Source organism: Nicotiana sylvestris, chromosome 10, assembly GCF_000393655.2.
Source record: "Nicotiana sylvestris chromosome 10, ASM39365v2, whole genome shotgun sequence".
In the NCBI taxonomy this organism is placed as follows: domain Eukaryota; kingdom Viridiplantae; phylum Streptophyta; class Magnoliopsida; order Solanales; family Solanaceae; genus Nicotiana; species Nicotiana sylvestris.
Genome location: NC_091066.1, coordinates 3,743,081 through 3,758,269, shown reverse-complemented (window position 1 = coordinate 3,758,269; position 15,189 = coordinate 3,743,081). Strand labels below are relative to the sequence as shown.

At 38.3% G+C, this 15,189-nt stretch overlaps 1 protein-coding gene across 1 annotated transcript; it reads right to left on the bottom strand.

Moving 5' to 3' along the window:
• Positions 1-6,996: 6,996 nt before the first annotated feature.
• LOC138878939 (uncharacterized) lies at positions 6,997-9,689 on the bottom strand. Its single transcript, XM_070158504.1, has 5 exons — positions 9,459-9,689; positions 9,089-9,190; positions 8,881-8,979; positions 8,401-8,570; positions 6,997-7,795 (listed from the first exon to the last, which is right to left on the bottom strand). The coding sequence occupies exons 1-5, from the start codon at positions 9,687-9,689 to the stop codon at positions 6,997-6,999; spliced, it is 1,401 nt and encodes a 466-aa protein (XP_070014605.1).
• Positions 9,690-15,189: the final 5,500 nt, after the last annotated feature.

The following is a 15,189-nucleotide window of genomic DNA, read 5'->3' as shown; positions in this document are numbered from 1 at the left end:
AGCAGGATGCCCGAGACAAACAATGCAACACGCGTGTTGGATGAAGAAAGCACTTCTGAATTCCTCAATGATTTTTGGAAAGGTGCTCTTATGGGATACGCGAGTGGACTAATTATTGGATTATCCATAGCATATTTCATGCTTTCAGCTCGAAATCCCAATTGGCTTTCTTGGATTGTTGAAGAACTAGAACACAAAATCACTATGAAAAGGCGAAAGAAGCAGCGAGCCCATCAAAGGTACTACAGAAGATGAAATTATTTGCTTGTAGAGGAGTTAAAAATTCAGGTATTGAAGTTAAATTCAACATTGATCGTTTGTTTATTGCAACTATCAAAATCTTAGTTTTCATAATTTTCTTATATCAGCAATTGACCGAATGCTCTATAATGCATGTATTTTTCTTTCCAAAAAATATTTTAAAACCAAATTATTTGATTAGTTGAAGTGATCCAATAATATGGTTAACGGCTGGTTTAACAAGTGCTTCAAATTCGAACATGCAGGTGGTTAATTGGAATGTTCATCGGCGATGCAACATCAGATGCAGCATATCTTATGATGCTGGATTTGATTTTTAGTTTCTATGTAAGTTTTTTTTTTCCTTCTTCCTTTAAGAGTAGGAATTGACGTGGAAAATGTAATATTATGAATTTTGATGATATTAAGTTATGTAAATCTTCTCATCAATACCTTATACAATTTTGACATACCAGAACAACTTGCTTCTCTTTCATCTCTTTAATTTTTAAGCCTCTCCCGCAATCATCTTGAATGAAGGATATGTATCCCTAGAGGACGTCAATTTGCTACATTTAAGAGCAATTCATATGAAGGCAATGATGAATTACGTGAATTCCCTATTTCAGAAGGTTGTCGAAGTAAATGGATACCAGAGACAAACAACAAATTAAAACATGTGTACTGGATCAAGAAAGCAATTCGACATTTCTAATTGAATTCAGTTGGAAAGTGTGGTTCTTATGGGATATGGGAGTGGACTAATTATTGGATTCTCCATAGAATATTTCATGCTTTCAGCTCAAAATCCAATTTGGCTTCACGGGCGAAGCTAGAAGCTAGGGTACGAGTTCAGTCGAATCCAGTAGTTTTTACTCAAAAAGTATATTTATGTTAAAACATTTATTGAATATATATAAATATTAAATTTAGACTCAATTATTAATACTTAAAAACTTTGTTTTACAAAAACCCATAAAGTTAAAATCTCCCCACTTACCCTTTGATTGGCTTTCTTGGATCGTTGATGAACTAGAATACATAATCATTTTGAGAAGGCAAAAGAAGCAGCGAACTCAGAAAAAGTACCCAGCAACTTAACATGAATCTTTCCTCCCAAACTAATTTTTATTGCTAAAGCTTGTTGATTAATATTAGCATGCTAGCAAATATAGTAGTTTTATAAAATATCAATTTGTTTAGTAATAATTCTGCTTTATGCCGTGCAAATAATGAAAAATATTTATACATTGATTGGAGCAAGTAAATTACAGCAATAGTAGTAGTAAACTAGTAGTAGTATAAATAAATTTATAAAAGATATGACTTACACTCATAAAGAAAAAAGCTTTTTTCATTTGGTGTAAACTATTTACTAAATTATTTAAAAATTTACGACAAGCATTAGAAAAGAATTTACAAAGTAATTTTACGTTATGCAAAGCAAAGACACACCATTAGAGCTGTCAAAACAGGCCAGCCCAGCCCAACCCAGCCTAGCCCAAGCCTCGTGGGCTTTTAAAATTTGATGGGTTACGACGGGCCGGCCCGCCATATGAATGGGCCTTAAAATGGCCAGCCCAACCTATCCCTAAGAAGACTGCAGGCTAGCCTTTCAATTTTTTTTTAGAAAAAAGAATTTCTTTAAATCCTTAAATATTTTTCGTGACATAGTCGATTAATCATGTAAATAACTTTTTTTTGCGTATAGCGTACAAAAAGCTTTATATTTGAGAGGAATCGCGTAATTGAAATGCAAATTCTCTATATCTCTAACTATTCTTTTTTAAAGTTACATGAATATTTTCTTAATACTTTTCTTTCATTTTCTTCAGATTCAGGGATTGCTTCAATAAGTTTATATACTGAGTTTTATTTAATTCAGGATTAACATCATTTGCTGATTTCATCATTATAGTCCATGAAATTTGCTAGTAGTCAATTTTTTTGTGTGTATATTTAAAATCGTTCTTTTTATGTACTGAAAAATAATTTAAATATTAATAATATATTAAAGTAATCCAAACTAATCATTGGCCACTTAAAGTAATATTTTCTTTTGAAAAAAGATTATTATTGGCCGACTAAAACTTTTCGTGTTCATTATTAATTAGGCAAAATAAAAACTAATTTTGTCATATTACATGCATGTCAAAAATATAAATTCTAGTTGATATGGAAGGTAAATGAGCAATCTAGGGTTGAAGAATGAGGATTATAGTTAATAATTTTTTAGTTTTTATTTTTTTAAATATTAGATATTTAATAGTTAATTAGTTTTTGGCCCACGGGATGGCCCAAGCTCAGCCGTCAAGCCTCAAGGGCTAGCGGGCTGACTTGGGTCAGGCTTATAAGCTTCAGTTTTAAATGGGCTAAAAAAATCCTAGCCCAACCCTACCCAAGAAGCGGGCTGGATTGGGATAGCCTCACAGGCCAAGCCCATTTTAACGACTCTACACACCGTTATGAAATTTATCATAGATATCATATTTTGTTGCTTTGAAGTTATTCCTCTTTCTTTCTATAATAACATGGATAATTTACAGTTCTAAATTTAACACAAAAGAAAGAAAGAGAAAAGGAGCTAAACAGAGCAGGGCGGGGCAGGGCTAAGTAGGGTGGGGCAAGGCAGGTTGAAAAAGAGAAAAACTGTTAAATAGGGTGGGGCAGGGCGGGTTGAATTTATTGCAGGGCAATGCTTCACCCGCCCCGTCCTGCCCTGGTCTATTGCCATCTCTAATCTTTAGTTTATCGCAACTATGAATTAGTATCTTGATTTTCACATTTTTTACTACGTCAGCAACTAATCAAACGCTCTACAATGCATATCTTTTCTTTCCAAATATTATTTTTAGTTGCTAGGTCAAGCGACTAGATTTATTACTTAGGCCACAAACAATATGATTAAAACAAATTATATCAACCCTTTGATACGATAATGTTGTGGAAATAAAGTAAAAGTAGATCACAAATTAAGCAACTAAACAAAGAATGATGAAGAATAAGAGAAAGAAATTCTTATTGATTGATCCAAGCCGCTTGACAGATGAGAAGCGATAGTGATGAGTATAGTAATTTGGCTATAGTTTAAGTACAATATACTATTTGAGAGGGGGAAATTTCTAGGACAGATACAAGTACAGTTATTCAATTCTATCTTTATATTTGTTAGGGGACATACATAAATAACCGTTTTAAGTTGTTCACGACCCTGATTCTCTTATCGTAATTGCATTTTACCTTTTCTTAAAGGAAAGAGACTTTACCATAATTGATTTTACTTTTCCTATAAGAAAAATATAGATCTCTTCCATACTTGACAGATCTCTTTCTTGGAGAAAAAAGTTATGATCTCTATAAATTGAAAATCCCGTCTTCTTACCATGACAATAGTATTCACAATGTAGTATTCTTAGAAGTGTTTGACTCAGTCTTTTATTTTATCAAACTTTTAGATGTCAAGGATAAGAAGAAGTTGAAGTAATTCCTGCGTTCACTTCTATTCTTTATTTTGTATAACATGTATCTCATCTCTACGTTTCCATTTGTAATATTACTTGCTTTATTATCTTTCACATATTTTCAACTTTGAATATCTCTCTACATAATTTTAAAGGGAAGACAATAGCTCCAAACTATTTAACATCAAAGAATTTGAAGGTCAGGGACTTTTATACGGAGGGAAAGAAAAAGTCGTTTGACAATTTATTTTCTTTAGACAAATACAAAAGAAGACCATTGATTATATCCATTTGAAAGTAATGTTTTCCTACTTATATATGGCTTCTTATGCTTGACTTTTTTTTTTTTTTAAATAAGGCTCCTTTTCCAATGCTCCTCTAATTGGGACTTATGACTTGAGTATTTGGATAATTTTGTACAGAGTATATCACACAATATCTCAATTTCGGATATGTTGGAATCAGTTATATAAATCTTCATAAATTATCTTGAACTAATTTAAACTCGTCTTTCTCCGGTAGGGGTATCAATGGTTCAGTTCGGACGAAAAATATGTACCATAGTAATTTTTTGATTATTTTATTATGTATAACAAAAATTACACTTTTCGAAACCGTCCCAATCATATCGATTTCTCTTCGGTATCGGTACAGTTCGGTTAATTTTCGGTATTTTATTTAAATGTCATGTAAAAGTCACTAGTATAAGTAGAATGCAATGACATGCGTACTTTTATATGACTTAACAAACTCTCTAGACATTTTTACTGCTTAAAGGGTGATGATCAAAGTATAGATCCATCAATTATTTTACAGCAGCGTAAAAGAAACTAAACAAAGACAAAAAAATAAATAAATCACACGAGTAAAAATATATTATTCAAGCTGGAACTCAAGAATAAAGCCTATAGAACATTAAATATTCAAAAGATAAATCTAAATCATACATTTCACGGCCCAAAACTTAGCATGTCGTGATGGCGCCAAACGTGGTACTAGGCAAGCCGACACCTCAAAATATTTCCAACACTTTTAAATGAAAAATGAAATAACATAGGTTTAAATAATTTAAACTCTCATAAACTAGATAGCAAGTCAAAACTCAATACGGAAGTTCCCAAAACCAGGGTGTCACTGAGTACATGAGCATCTACACAACACAAGTCTTAAAATACTTTCTATGGAAAAGCTGAAACTAAATACATAAAGCTGAAAGATAGGAAGGGAGAGCCAAGGTCTGTGAATGCCGGACAGCTACCTCGAAATCTCCGAATGTTCAAGCTGCTCGGATAATTAGCACCTGTCGTGTCCGACAACACCTGGATCAGCACAGGAAGTGCAGGGTGTAGCGTCAATACAACCAACTCAGTAAGTAACAAAACTAATTATTGGACTGAAAGTACTGATGAAGTCAGTTCAATTACAGAAATTAAATACAGGAAAAATAAACATGCTTTCAAGTTCAACACTTAAAGCCAAGACAGTTAATTCATGTCAAGTCCAATTGAAAGACGATATGGCATCTCTCAGAAACTACATGATAGCGATATATGCATGTTGAAGTACACAGTAATGAAATCAAGTGCATATTCTCGAAGTAACAGTCACTCCGTCTTCCCATTCACTCCAACCTCAAAGACTCTCATTCCTCACAGTCTTTCATTTCTCCCAGTCATTCGGCACTCGCGCTAGTAGGTACCTGCGCTCACTGTGTGTATGCAGACTCCGGTGGGGCTCCTTCAGCAAAGCGCTATAATAAGCCAATCACGGCATTAATCAATAAAATAGGTTGCGGTGTGCAGCCCGATCCCATAAATATCCTCACAATCAGGCCCTCGACCTCACTGAGTCATCAATGTCTTCAGTATCTCGGGCTCTCAAAAGTCATGATAATCAGCCCAAACAGCGATGATATAATGTATCAATAAGGAACAACAGAGACTGAGATATAATATGCTAACTATGATCGAGTACAAAATGGAAATTTGGCAGATAATTCAACATGTAACACGATCTCTATGGGCCCCCACAGTATCAACACATAACCTATGTATGATTTCTAACATGATTTGCAATTCAATTTCTATAACACATAGAGAATATATGGAAAACAACATATAATTCAACTATACAGTTCCATGGAATTGACCAAGTCACAATTACTACGATGCAAGCCCACACGCCCATTACCTAGCATGTGTGTCTCCTCAAAACCAATCACATAACACGTAATTCGGGGTTTCATACCCTCAGAACCAAGTTTAGAACTGTTACTTACCTCAAACTGTGCAAATCCCTACAACAACACGCCCTTGCCTAGTGAATCGGCCTCCAAATGCCTCGAATCTAGCGACGAACACTTCGATACAATCAACAAGAGCTAAATGAATCAATTCCATAAGAAAATAATAAGTTATTAATCAAAAGTCAAAAAGTCAACTTAAAGGCTGGCCCCTGGGCCCACGTCTCGGAATCTGACAAAAGTCACAAAATTCGAACACACATTCAACCACGAGTCCAACCTTGCCAAAATTACTCAAATCCGATACCAAAATCTCAATCAAATCCCCAAAATTCGGCCTAAGTACTTTCCTCATCAATTCGAGCCTTCAAATCACATTAAACAATGCTAAAACCACAAATCGCGCATCGATTCAAGCCTAATGAGCTTTTGAACTTCCAATTTCTACATACGATATCGAAACCTATCAAATAACGTCCGACTGACCTCAAATTTTGCACACACGTCACAAATGACACGAAGGACCTACTCCAACACCCGAAACCCCATTTTGAGCCCGCTAACAACAAAGTCCACTCTCGCTCAAACTTCCAAATTTCCAACTTTCGTCATTTCAAGTCTAATTCAACTACGGACCTCCAAATTACAATCTGAACACACTCATAAGTCCAAAATCATCCAACGGAGCTAACGAAACTATCAAAACTCCATTCCGGAGTCGTTTACACATAAGTCAACATCCAGTCAACCTTTTCATCTCAGATTTCAACCTTGAGACTAAGTGTCTCAATTCATTTCGAAACCTTCCCGGACCCGAACAAACTATCTCGACAAGTCACATAACACCAATTAAGCAGGGAATGAACATTAAATGGGGAAACGGGGCTACAACTCTCAAAATGACCGATCGGGTCATTACATCCTCCCCCACTTAAACAAATGTTCGTCCTCGAATGGGTCTAGAAATGTACCTGGAGTCTAAAAAATGCATGGATATCTACTTCGCATCTACCTCTTGGTCTCCCAAGTAGCCCCCTCAACTAGCTGACCTCTTCATTGCATCTTCATTGAAGCTATGTTCTTTGACCTCAACTTTCGAACATGTCGATCCAAAATGGCCACCAGCTCCATATCATAAGTCAAATCACCATCCAACTGAATCGTGCTGAAATCCAAAACATGAGACGGATCACCGATATACTTTCGCAGCATAGAAACATGAAATACTGGATGCACACTCGACAAAATGGGTGGCAAGGCAAGCTTGTAAGCCGCCTCTCCAATCTTTTGAAGTACCTCAAATGGCCCAATATACCGAGAGCTCAACTTGCGCTTCTTACCGAACCTCATAACACCCTTCATGGGTGAAACCTTGAGCAGTACCTTCTCCCCAACCATGAAAGCAACATCACGATTCTTCATATCGGCATAAATTTTCTGTCTAGACTGCACCATGTGAAGCCGGTCATGAATCACTTTAACCTTGTCAAACGCATCCTGAACTAAGTCAATACCCAATAGCCTAGACTCACCCGGCTCGAACCAACCCCTGGGGATCGACACCATCTCCCATAAAAGCCTCATACAGATCCATTTGAAGGCTCGACTGATATCTGTTGTTGTAGTCAACTCCGCACGTGAGCGGCAAAAATTGATCCCAAAACCCCCAAAATCAATGACGCAAGCACGTAGCATCTCCTCAAATATCTGAATAGTGCACTCGGACTGTCTGTCCTTCTGAGGATCAAATGTTGTGCTCAACTCAACCTGGGTCCCAACTCTCATTGTACTGCTCTCTAAAATAGCAATGTAAATTGAGATGCCTGATCTGAAATGATAGACACTGGCACACCTTGAAGGCGAACAATCTTGCAGATGTAAACCTCAGCAAACCGCTCCGATGAATAAGTAGTCCAAACTGGAATAAAGTGCACGAACTTGATAAGCCGATCCATAATTGCCCAAATAGTATAAAACTTCCTCGAAGTTCATGGGAGCCTAACTAGAAAATCCATGGTGATACGCTCCTATTTCCACTCTGGAATCTCAAGCCTCTGAAGGAATCCACCCGGTCTCTGATGCTCATACTTCACCTGTTGATAGTTAAGGCACCGAGCAACAAACCCCATTATATCCTTATTCATTCTCCTCCATCAATAATGCTGCCTCAAGTCTTCACGACACCTGGATGAATGGAGTATCGCAAACTATTGGCCTCCCCGAGAATTAACTTACGTAGCCCATCTACATTAGGCACACAAATCCGACCCTACATTCTCAATGACCCCATCATCCCCAATAGTAACATCCCTAGCATCACCGTGCTGAACCGTATCCGTAAGAATAAGAAAATAAGGATCATTATAATGGCGCTCTCTAACGCGATACTATAATCAAGACCGAGAAACCACACAAGCTAGAAATCGGCTGGGCTCTGAAACATCTAATCTCACAAACTGGTTGGCCAAGGCCTGAACATCAACTGCAAGAGGTATTTCACCAATATGAATGAATGCATATCTACCCATACTCACTGTCTTTCTACTCAAGGCATCGTCTACTACATTGGCCTTCCCAAAATGATAAAGAATGGTAATATCATAGTCCATTAGCAGTTCCAACCATCTCTGATGCATCAAATTTAGATCCTTTTGTTTGAACAAGTGTTGGAGACTCCGATTATTCGTAAATACCTCACAAGAGACACCATAGGGATAATGCCTCCAAATATTCAATGCATGAACGATGGCAGCAAACTCCAAATCATGAATATAGTTAGTTATTCTCATGAGGCTTCAATTGACGTGAAGCATAGGCAATTACTCTACCCTCCTACATCAAGACACACCCACTACCGATCCAAGAAGCATCACAATACATTGTATAAGAGCCTGAAGTGGAAGGCAAAACTCGAACTGGAGCTGTGGTCAAGGCAACCTTGAGCTTCTTAAAGCTCTCCTCATACTCATTTGACCACCAGAAAGGAGCACCATTCTGGATCAATTTCGTCAAGGGAGATGCAATAGACGAGAAACCCTTCATGAAGCAACGAAAGTAACTGGCCAAGCTGAGAACATGTCCGAATCTCTGTAGTTGAGGATGATCTGAGCCAACTCTGAACCGCTTCTATCTTCTTCAGATCCACCTGAATCCCCTCACTGGACACCACATTCCCCATGAACACTACCGAACTATGCCAAAACTCATACTTGGAGAACTTGGCGTAAAACTTCTCCTCCCTCAAATGCTGCAACACAATCCTCAAATGTCAGGCATGCTCCTCTTGGCTACGAGAGTACACCAGGATATCATCAATATATACTATTACAAATGAGTCAAGATAAGGCTGAAATACATTGTTCATCAGATGCATGAATGTTGTTGGGGCGTTGGACATCCCAAGACATCACAAGGAACTCATAATGACCATAACAAGTCTTGAATGTTGTCTTTAAAATATATGATTCCCGAATCTATAGGTGATACCCAGACCTTAAATCAATCCTAGAAAATACCCTTGTTCCCTGAAGCTGGTCAAATAGATCATCAATGCGTGGCAAAGGATATATGTTCTTGATTGTTACTTTGATCAATTGCACATAGTTGATGCACATCCGCATAGTACCATCCTTCTTCTTCACAAATAGAACTGGTGCACTCCAAGGCGACACACTAGGCCTAATAAACCCCTTATCAAGAAGTTCCTGAAGTTGTTCTTTCAATTCCTTCAACTTAGTTGATGTCATACAATACGGAGGAAAAAATGGGCTGAGTTCCCGGTACCAAGTCAATATCCCTTTCGGGCGGCATGCCTGGCAGGTCTATTGGAAACACATTCGAAAAATCTCGCACTACCGGAACAAAATCAATAGTAGGAGTATCAATACCAACATCCCTCAAAGAGGCCAATTAAGATAAACAGTCCTTCCCAACCATCAGTTGGGCCTTCAAATATGAAATTACTCTACTGGGGGAATAATCTAGAGAACCTCTCCACTCGATCTTTGGCAACCCCGGCATTGCCAACGACATGGTCTTAGCGTGACAATCCAGCATAGCATGACATAGAAACAACCAATCCATACCCAATATCCCATCAAAATCAACCATACTAACCAATAAGAGATCAACTCTAGTCTCCAATCCCTCAATAGTCACTACACACGATCGATGTACACGGTCCACAATAATAGTATCGCTTAATGGCATGGATACATGAACATATGAGACTAAGGACTCATAGGGAATATACATATAATGAGAAAAATATGATGATACATACGAATAAGTGGAACCAGGGTCAAATAATACAGAAGCATCCCTGTGGCATACTAAGACAATACATGTGATTAGTGCATCTGAAGCAACAACATCTGGCCTGGCAGGAATAGCATAAAACCGGTCCTGACCACTACCTGATCGGCCTCCCCCTCTATGGCGACCTCTAGCTGACTGGGCTCGACTGCAAGCTAGCGAGGTGGATGGTGAAGTAACTAGTATAGAAGTCACAACCTGACTCTTCCACTGCACTGGACCTCCCGGGCGACGAGGACACTGTCTCCATATATGCCCAAGCTCCTTGCACTTGAAACAATTCCCCCGTGGTTGTGGGGACTAAATCAGGCCCCAACTATCAGAGTAAATACTAGAAAGACCTGGCATAGATGAACCCTGAACTGATGGAGCACGGGATGAACTCTGAGCTGGAAGGGCACTAAGAGATGACTGGCCCTGACAAGCACTATATGAACCATGGATGGATAATGCAGCACGATGTACTGGACAAGCCATTTGGGCGTGCCTATAAGGACGACCCCTGCTTTGGTAGAATTGACCCCCAGAAAGAGCACCGCTGAAACCACCCGATCCATGAGGCCTCTTGGCCTCCTTCCCCTAACACTCCTGGCTATGAACCATCTCTAGCCATCGAGAAATATAAACCATCTCGTAGGAATCGAGCACTAGATACACTCTCCTAAGTCATAGCAAAACGCAAATGATAGGTGGGGCCATCAATGAACCTCATAATCCTCTCCCTCTCAGTGGGAACCAACCAAACTGCGTGACGAGCCAACTTTGAAAATTGCATCTCATACTAGGTCACACACAGGCCATCTTGACATAGCTGCTCAAATGGCCTATGCAGGTCCTCCCTACGGGTCGGTGGCACAAACTTCTCCAAGAAGAGAACGGAGAATTCATACCATGAAAGTGGTGTAGCACCGACTGTCTTGCTCTTCTCATAGGCCTCCCACCATCTGAAAGTCTCCCCATTACACTGAAGAGCAGTGAACAAGACCCCACTGGTCTCCAAAATACCTATGGTACGACGAATCCACTGACACCTATCCAAGAAGTTCTGAGCATCATCTAACTCAGCCCTACTGAATGATGGAGGCTGAAGTCTCCCAAACCTTTCAAGGCTCTTCTGCTCATCCTCATTCATAACGGGACCCACATGGGCCTGAGCAGCTGTAATCGGCTGGACTGGAAATACCCCCATCGTCTGAAGTTCTTGCATCACCTACTGTGAAGCATGGGCGGTGGGAGTGTAAGTGCCTCACACTACTTGAGAAGTGGATGGCGCGGTCTGAACAGAAACTACCGAGCAAGGCTAGTGTACACTGTTAAAATCTAAGCCAAAGCTTACTGAAGGCCTGGAATCACAATGGGCACTGCTAGTGCCTGAGCCACCCCTACTAGCTCAACCACCTCTGGAACCTGCTCCTGAGCTAGAGCAATTAGTGGATCTGCAGGTGCTGCGCTAGCTATTGTACGAGTTGCACATCTGCCCCTACCGAGGTCCCTACCGCAACCTCGGCCTCTTATGGCCATAGCTGATGGTACTAGTGGATGTCCATCCTGTCCGGTAGCACATCTCCTCACAATCTATGAGAGAATATAATAACAGAAGTTTAGTTCCCGAAATCAATAAATCCACTCGACAAGGATACAAGAATGTTAAGTTTCCTAAAGGTTCGATAGACTCTCGAAGAAAAGTACATAAGTCTTTGTACTGATCCGCAAGACCATACTAAAACTTCTCATGACTCGTGAATCCTAAGTAACCTAGGCTCTGCTACCAACTTGCCACGATCCAAAACTTAGCCTGTCATGATGGCGCATAACGTGGTACTAGGCAAGCCGATACCTCAAAAAATTTCCAACACTTTTAAATGAAAAATGAAATAACATAGGTTTAAATAAATTAAACTCTCATAAACTGGATAGAAAGTCATAACTTAATACAAAAGTTTTCAAAACCAGGGCGGCACTGAGTACATGAGCGTCTACACAACAAAAGTATGAAAATACTATTTATGAAAAGGTTGAAACTAAATACATAAAGCTGAAAGATATGGAGGGAGAGTCATATTCTGCGAATGCCGAACATCTTCCTCTAAATCTCCGAATGATCAAGCTGCTTGGATAAACAGCACCCACCATATATGGTAACACCTGTATCTGCACCCGAAGTGCAGGGTGAGGGTGCGTACATCCAACTTAGTAAGTAACAAGACTAACTATTGGACTGAAAGTACTAACGTGCTTCACGGAGACAGTTCAATTACAGAAAATTACAATACATGAAAAATAGGCATGCTTTCAAATTCGACATTTAAAGCCAAGACAATTAACTCACGTCAAGTTCAATTGAAACAGCATATGGCATCTCTCAGAAACTACATGACAGTGATACATGATAGTTGAAGTACTCAGTAATGAAATCAAGTGCATATTCTCAAAGTAACAGTCACTTAGTCCTCCCATTTTCTCCAACCTCATAATCGCTCATTCCTCACAGTCTCTCACTTCCTCCAGTCGTTCGTCACTCACACTTAGTAGTTACCTATGGTCACTGTGTGTCACTCCCCGAACCTGGGGAGGCGTGGCTGGCACCCGGTACCATAGTGTCCCGAGCGAACCACTATGTAACTCATTCATTCCTTTTATAACTATTATGGGCCAATATGGCCACAACTCGTAATGTACAATTTTAAGTGGGCAAATGTTATATCAATGAACCTTTGTTCATAAAACATGAATACATATGGACCGTCAAGGCCTCTGACATACTGTACATAATAAACCTGCGTCTATAAAGCCTCTAAGATTATTTGACATAAAATGGGACAGGATACCGGCCTACCCATAAGTTTGTAGCAAAACTCTAATACGGTGACTTATAGACTCGGCTGCACTTCGAATGAGGTGGAGTCTTACCGATTCTTTGCTGAATGCTAACCTCGTCTACTATGAGGGCTCGTCAAACTGATTGTCTATACCTGCAGGCATGAATGCAGTATCCCCAACAAAAGGACGTCAGTACTAATAATGTACCGAGTATATAAGATAGAACTAAAACATAAGAGTAAGTCAACATTAAATAAGGACATGGAAGAAACATGGAGTAAAGGACTCAACCTGTAAGCCTAGATAGCTCTGTAAATTATGAAATACTTATAGCGTCATGCATATGCGTATGGATGTCATGTCGTGCATAGGTACATATGTTCATAACATCATCAAGCCTCTGAGGGTATCTCATCATATCATCTCAGCCACTGTGGGCAAAATCATCAACGTATACTAGCTGATCAGGTGGTGGTGCATATATAACGCCGTAACCTTTTTCCATATCCCATATACATATATATACATTATATAATGCCGTCTGAGTCATGGGTAAATGCACATATATAAATGAATGCAATGCATGAGAAGTATATCAATAAAATCTTTCGAAGGATCATAAGACCATTATGCCTTTAATTAATATCAGACGACCTGTGCATAATCATTTGTAGAAGCAACTGTCATTATTAAACCGAGTAGATTAAGTATGGATGAGGGGAGTAAGGAGTATGCCAAGAAGATATATAGATTGTGCAACGTGTTTTATAAATTTCTACAACTGCAGGCTTAATCAATTTTACAAGTATGTTGTGTATCTTCCAAAATAGAATAAACTAATACACTTAACAATGTCAAGAGATCCAATGAATGAACTATAATTGTTACAAGAAAATAGAAGAATGAATATTCATTTATGCCTTTTTGCTCAGATATGGCAAGATAAAACAGTGATAGAACTAAAGTTTTCTCCTTAAATGCGGATAAAAAATATAGACACCCCTAGTATTTTTATGATTATAGTTATTTATAAAAGTTGTGTATTTTGCTCGTTTCATTTGTATTACTTGGATCATGCCAAAAAGAAATAAGGGACAGCCTTTAACATACCTGGAGTAGAAAAAAATCCATATGATATTCTTGAGAAAGATTACACGTGCTTTCGGTATTACCTATAAGCTTAATTCTTTGATGAACTTTAATTTATACGACAGATATTCACATAGGTCCTACCGGATGGCCCAACCGGTCATGCCAAATAATAAAATTATCTTGATTAGTAAACTTCTCGTTTACTACGGCATATGTTTTAATCCTGCTAATACTTGTGTAGTATAAGCCGGAGGAAAGAGCAGGTAACATTTCAAGCACATATTTCTTACCAGATATTATTGTAGTAATATAAAGATATTCAATCTTTTCATCATTTGTAGTCTCAATATGATAGCTATTTTGGCGAATATCTTTGAAACTTAATAAGTTTCTTAGAGATTTACTACAATATAGTGCTTCATCAATAGCCAAATTTGTTCCTCCTGGTAGTAATAAATTGGATCTTCCAGAACCTTATAATCTTGTACTACCGGATATTGTATTAATATTCGCTTCTTTCATTACCAAATAAGAGAAATATCTCTTATCTTTTAAAATAGTGTGTGTTGTAGCACTATACAAACGACTCATATCATCTTTATTAATCTTGAGTCCAATTGGAGACTGGGGAATTTTCATATTCTTCATAAAAAATAAATAATACATCATAAGAAATATGAAAGACAAGCAGGAAAAAAACATTAAGAAATACATTAGCAATGTAAAAACTAGCAACACGTGATGCATTAGGAAAATACACTCAAGAAAAATAAACTAATTGCAAACATAAAAATAAAAACTTTTATAGCTTCATTCCCCAGTAAGATGATTAGTTCTTCAGTCAATATCCTCAAAGAAGTCCTCAACTTCTAAATGAGTAATATTTGTTAGGCCTTCAAAATCATCATCTTTATATGCAAGATGTGCCTTAGAATCATATTTATTTGAGGGACCTGCTTCATCATCATTATTTTGAAAGGTCAAGTGTGCCTCCACATTATTTTCTTTTTTCTTGAGGGA

Bases quoted from the DNA above. Each gene is read 5' to 3' on its own strand.
- LOC138878939 (XM_070158504.1), bottom strand. From the start codon at position 9,689: ATGACATCAACTAAGTTGAAGGAATTGAAAGAACAACTTCAGGAACTT. The intron at 8,980-9,088 runs GTGGATCTGAAG...TGCTTCATGAAG, and splicing joins TGTCCAGTGAGGGGATTCAG to GGTTTCTCGTCTATTGCATC. The intron at 8,571-8,880 runs GTTGCCTTGACC...TTGATGCATCAG, and splicing joins AGAGCTTTAAGAAGCTCAAG to AGATGGTTGGAACTGCTAAT.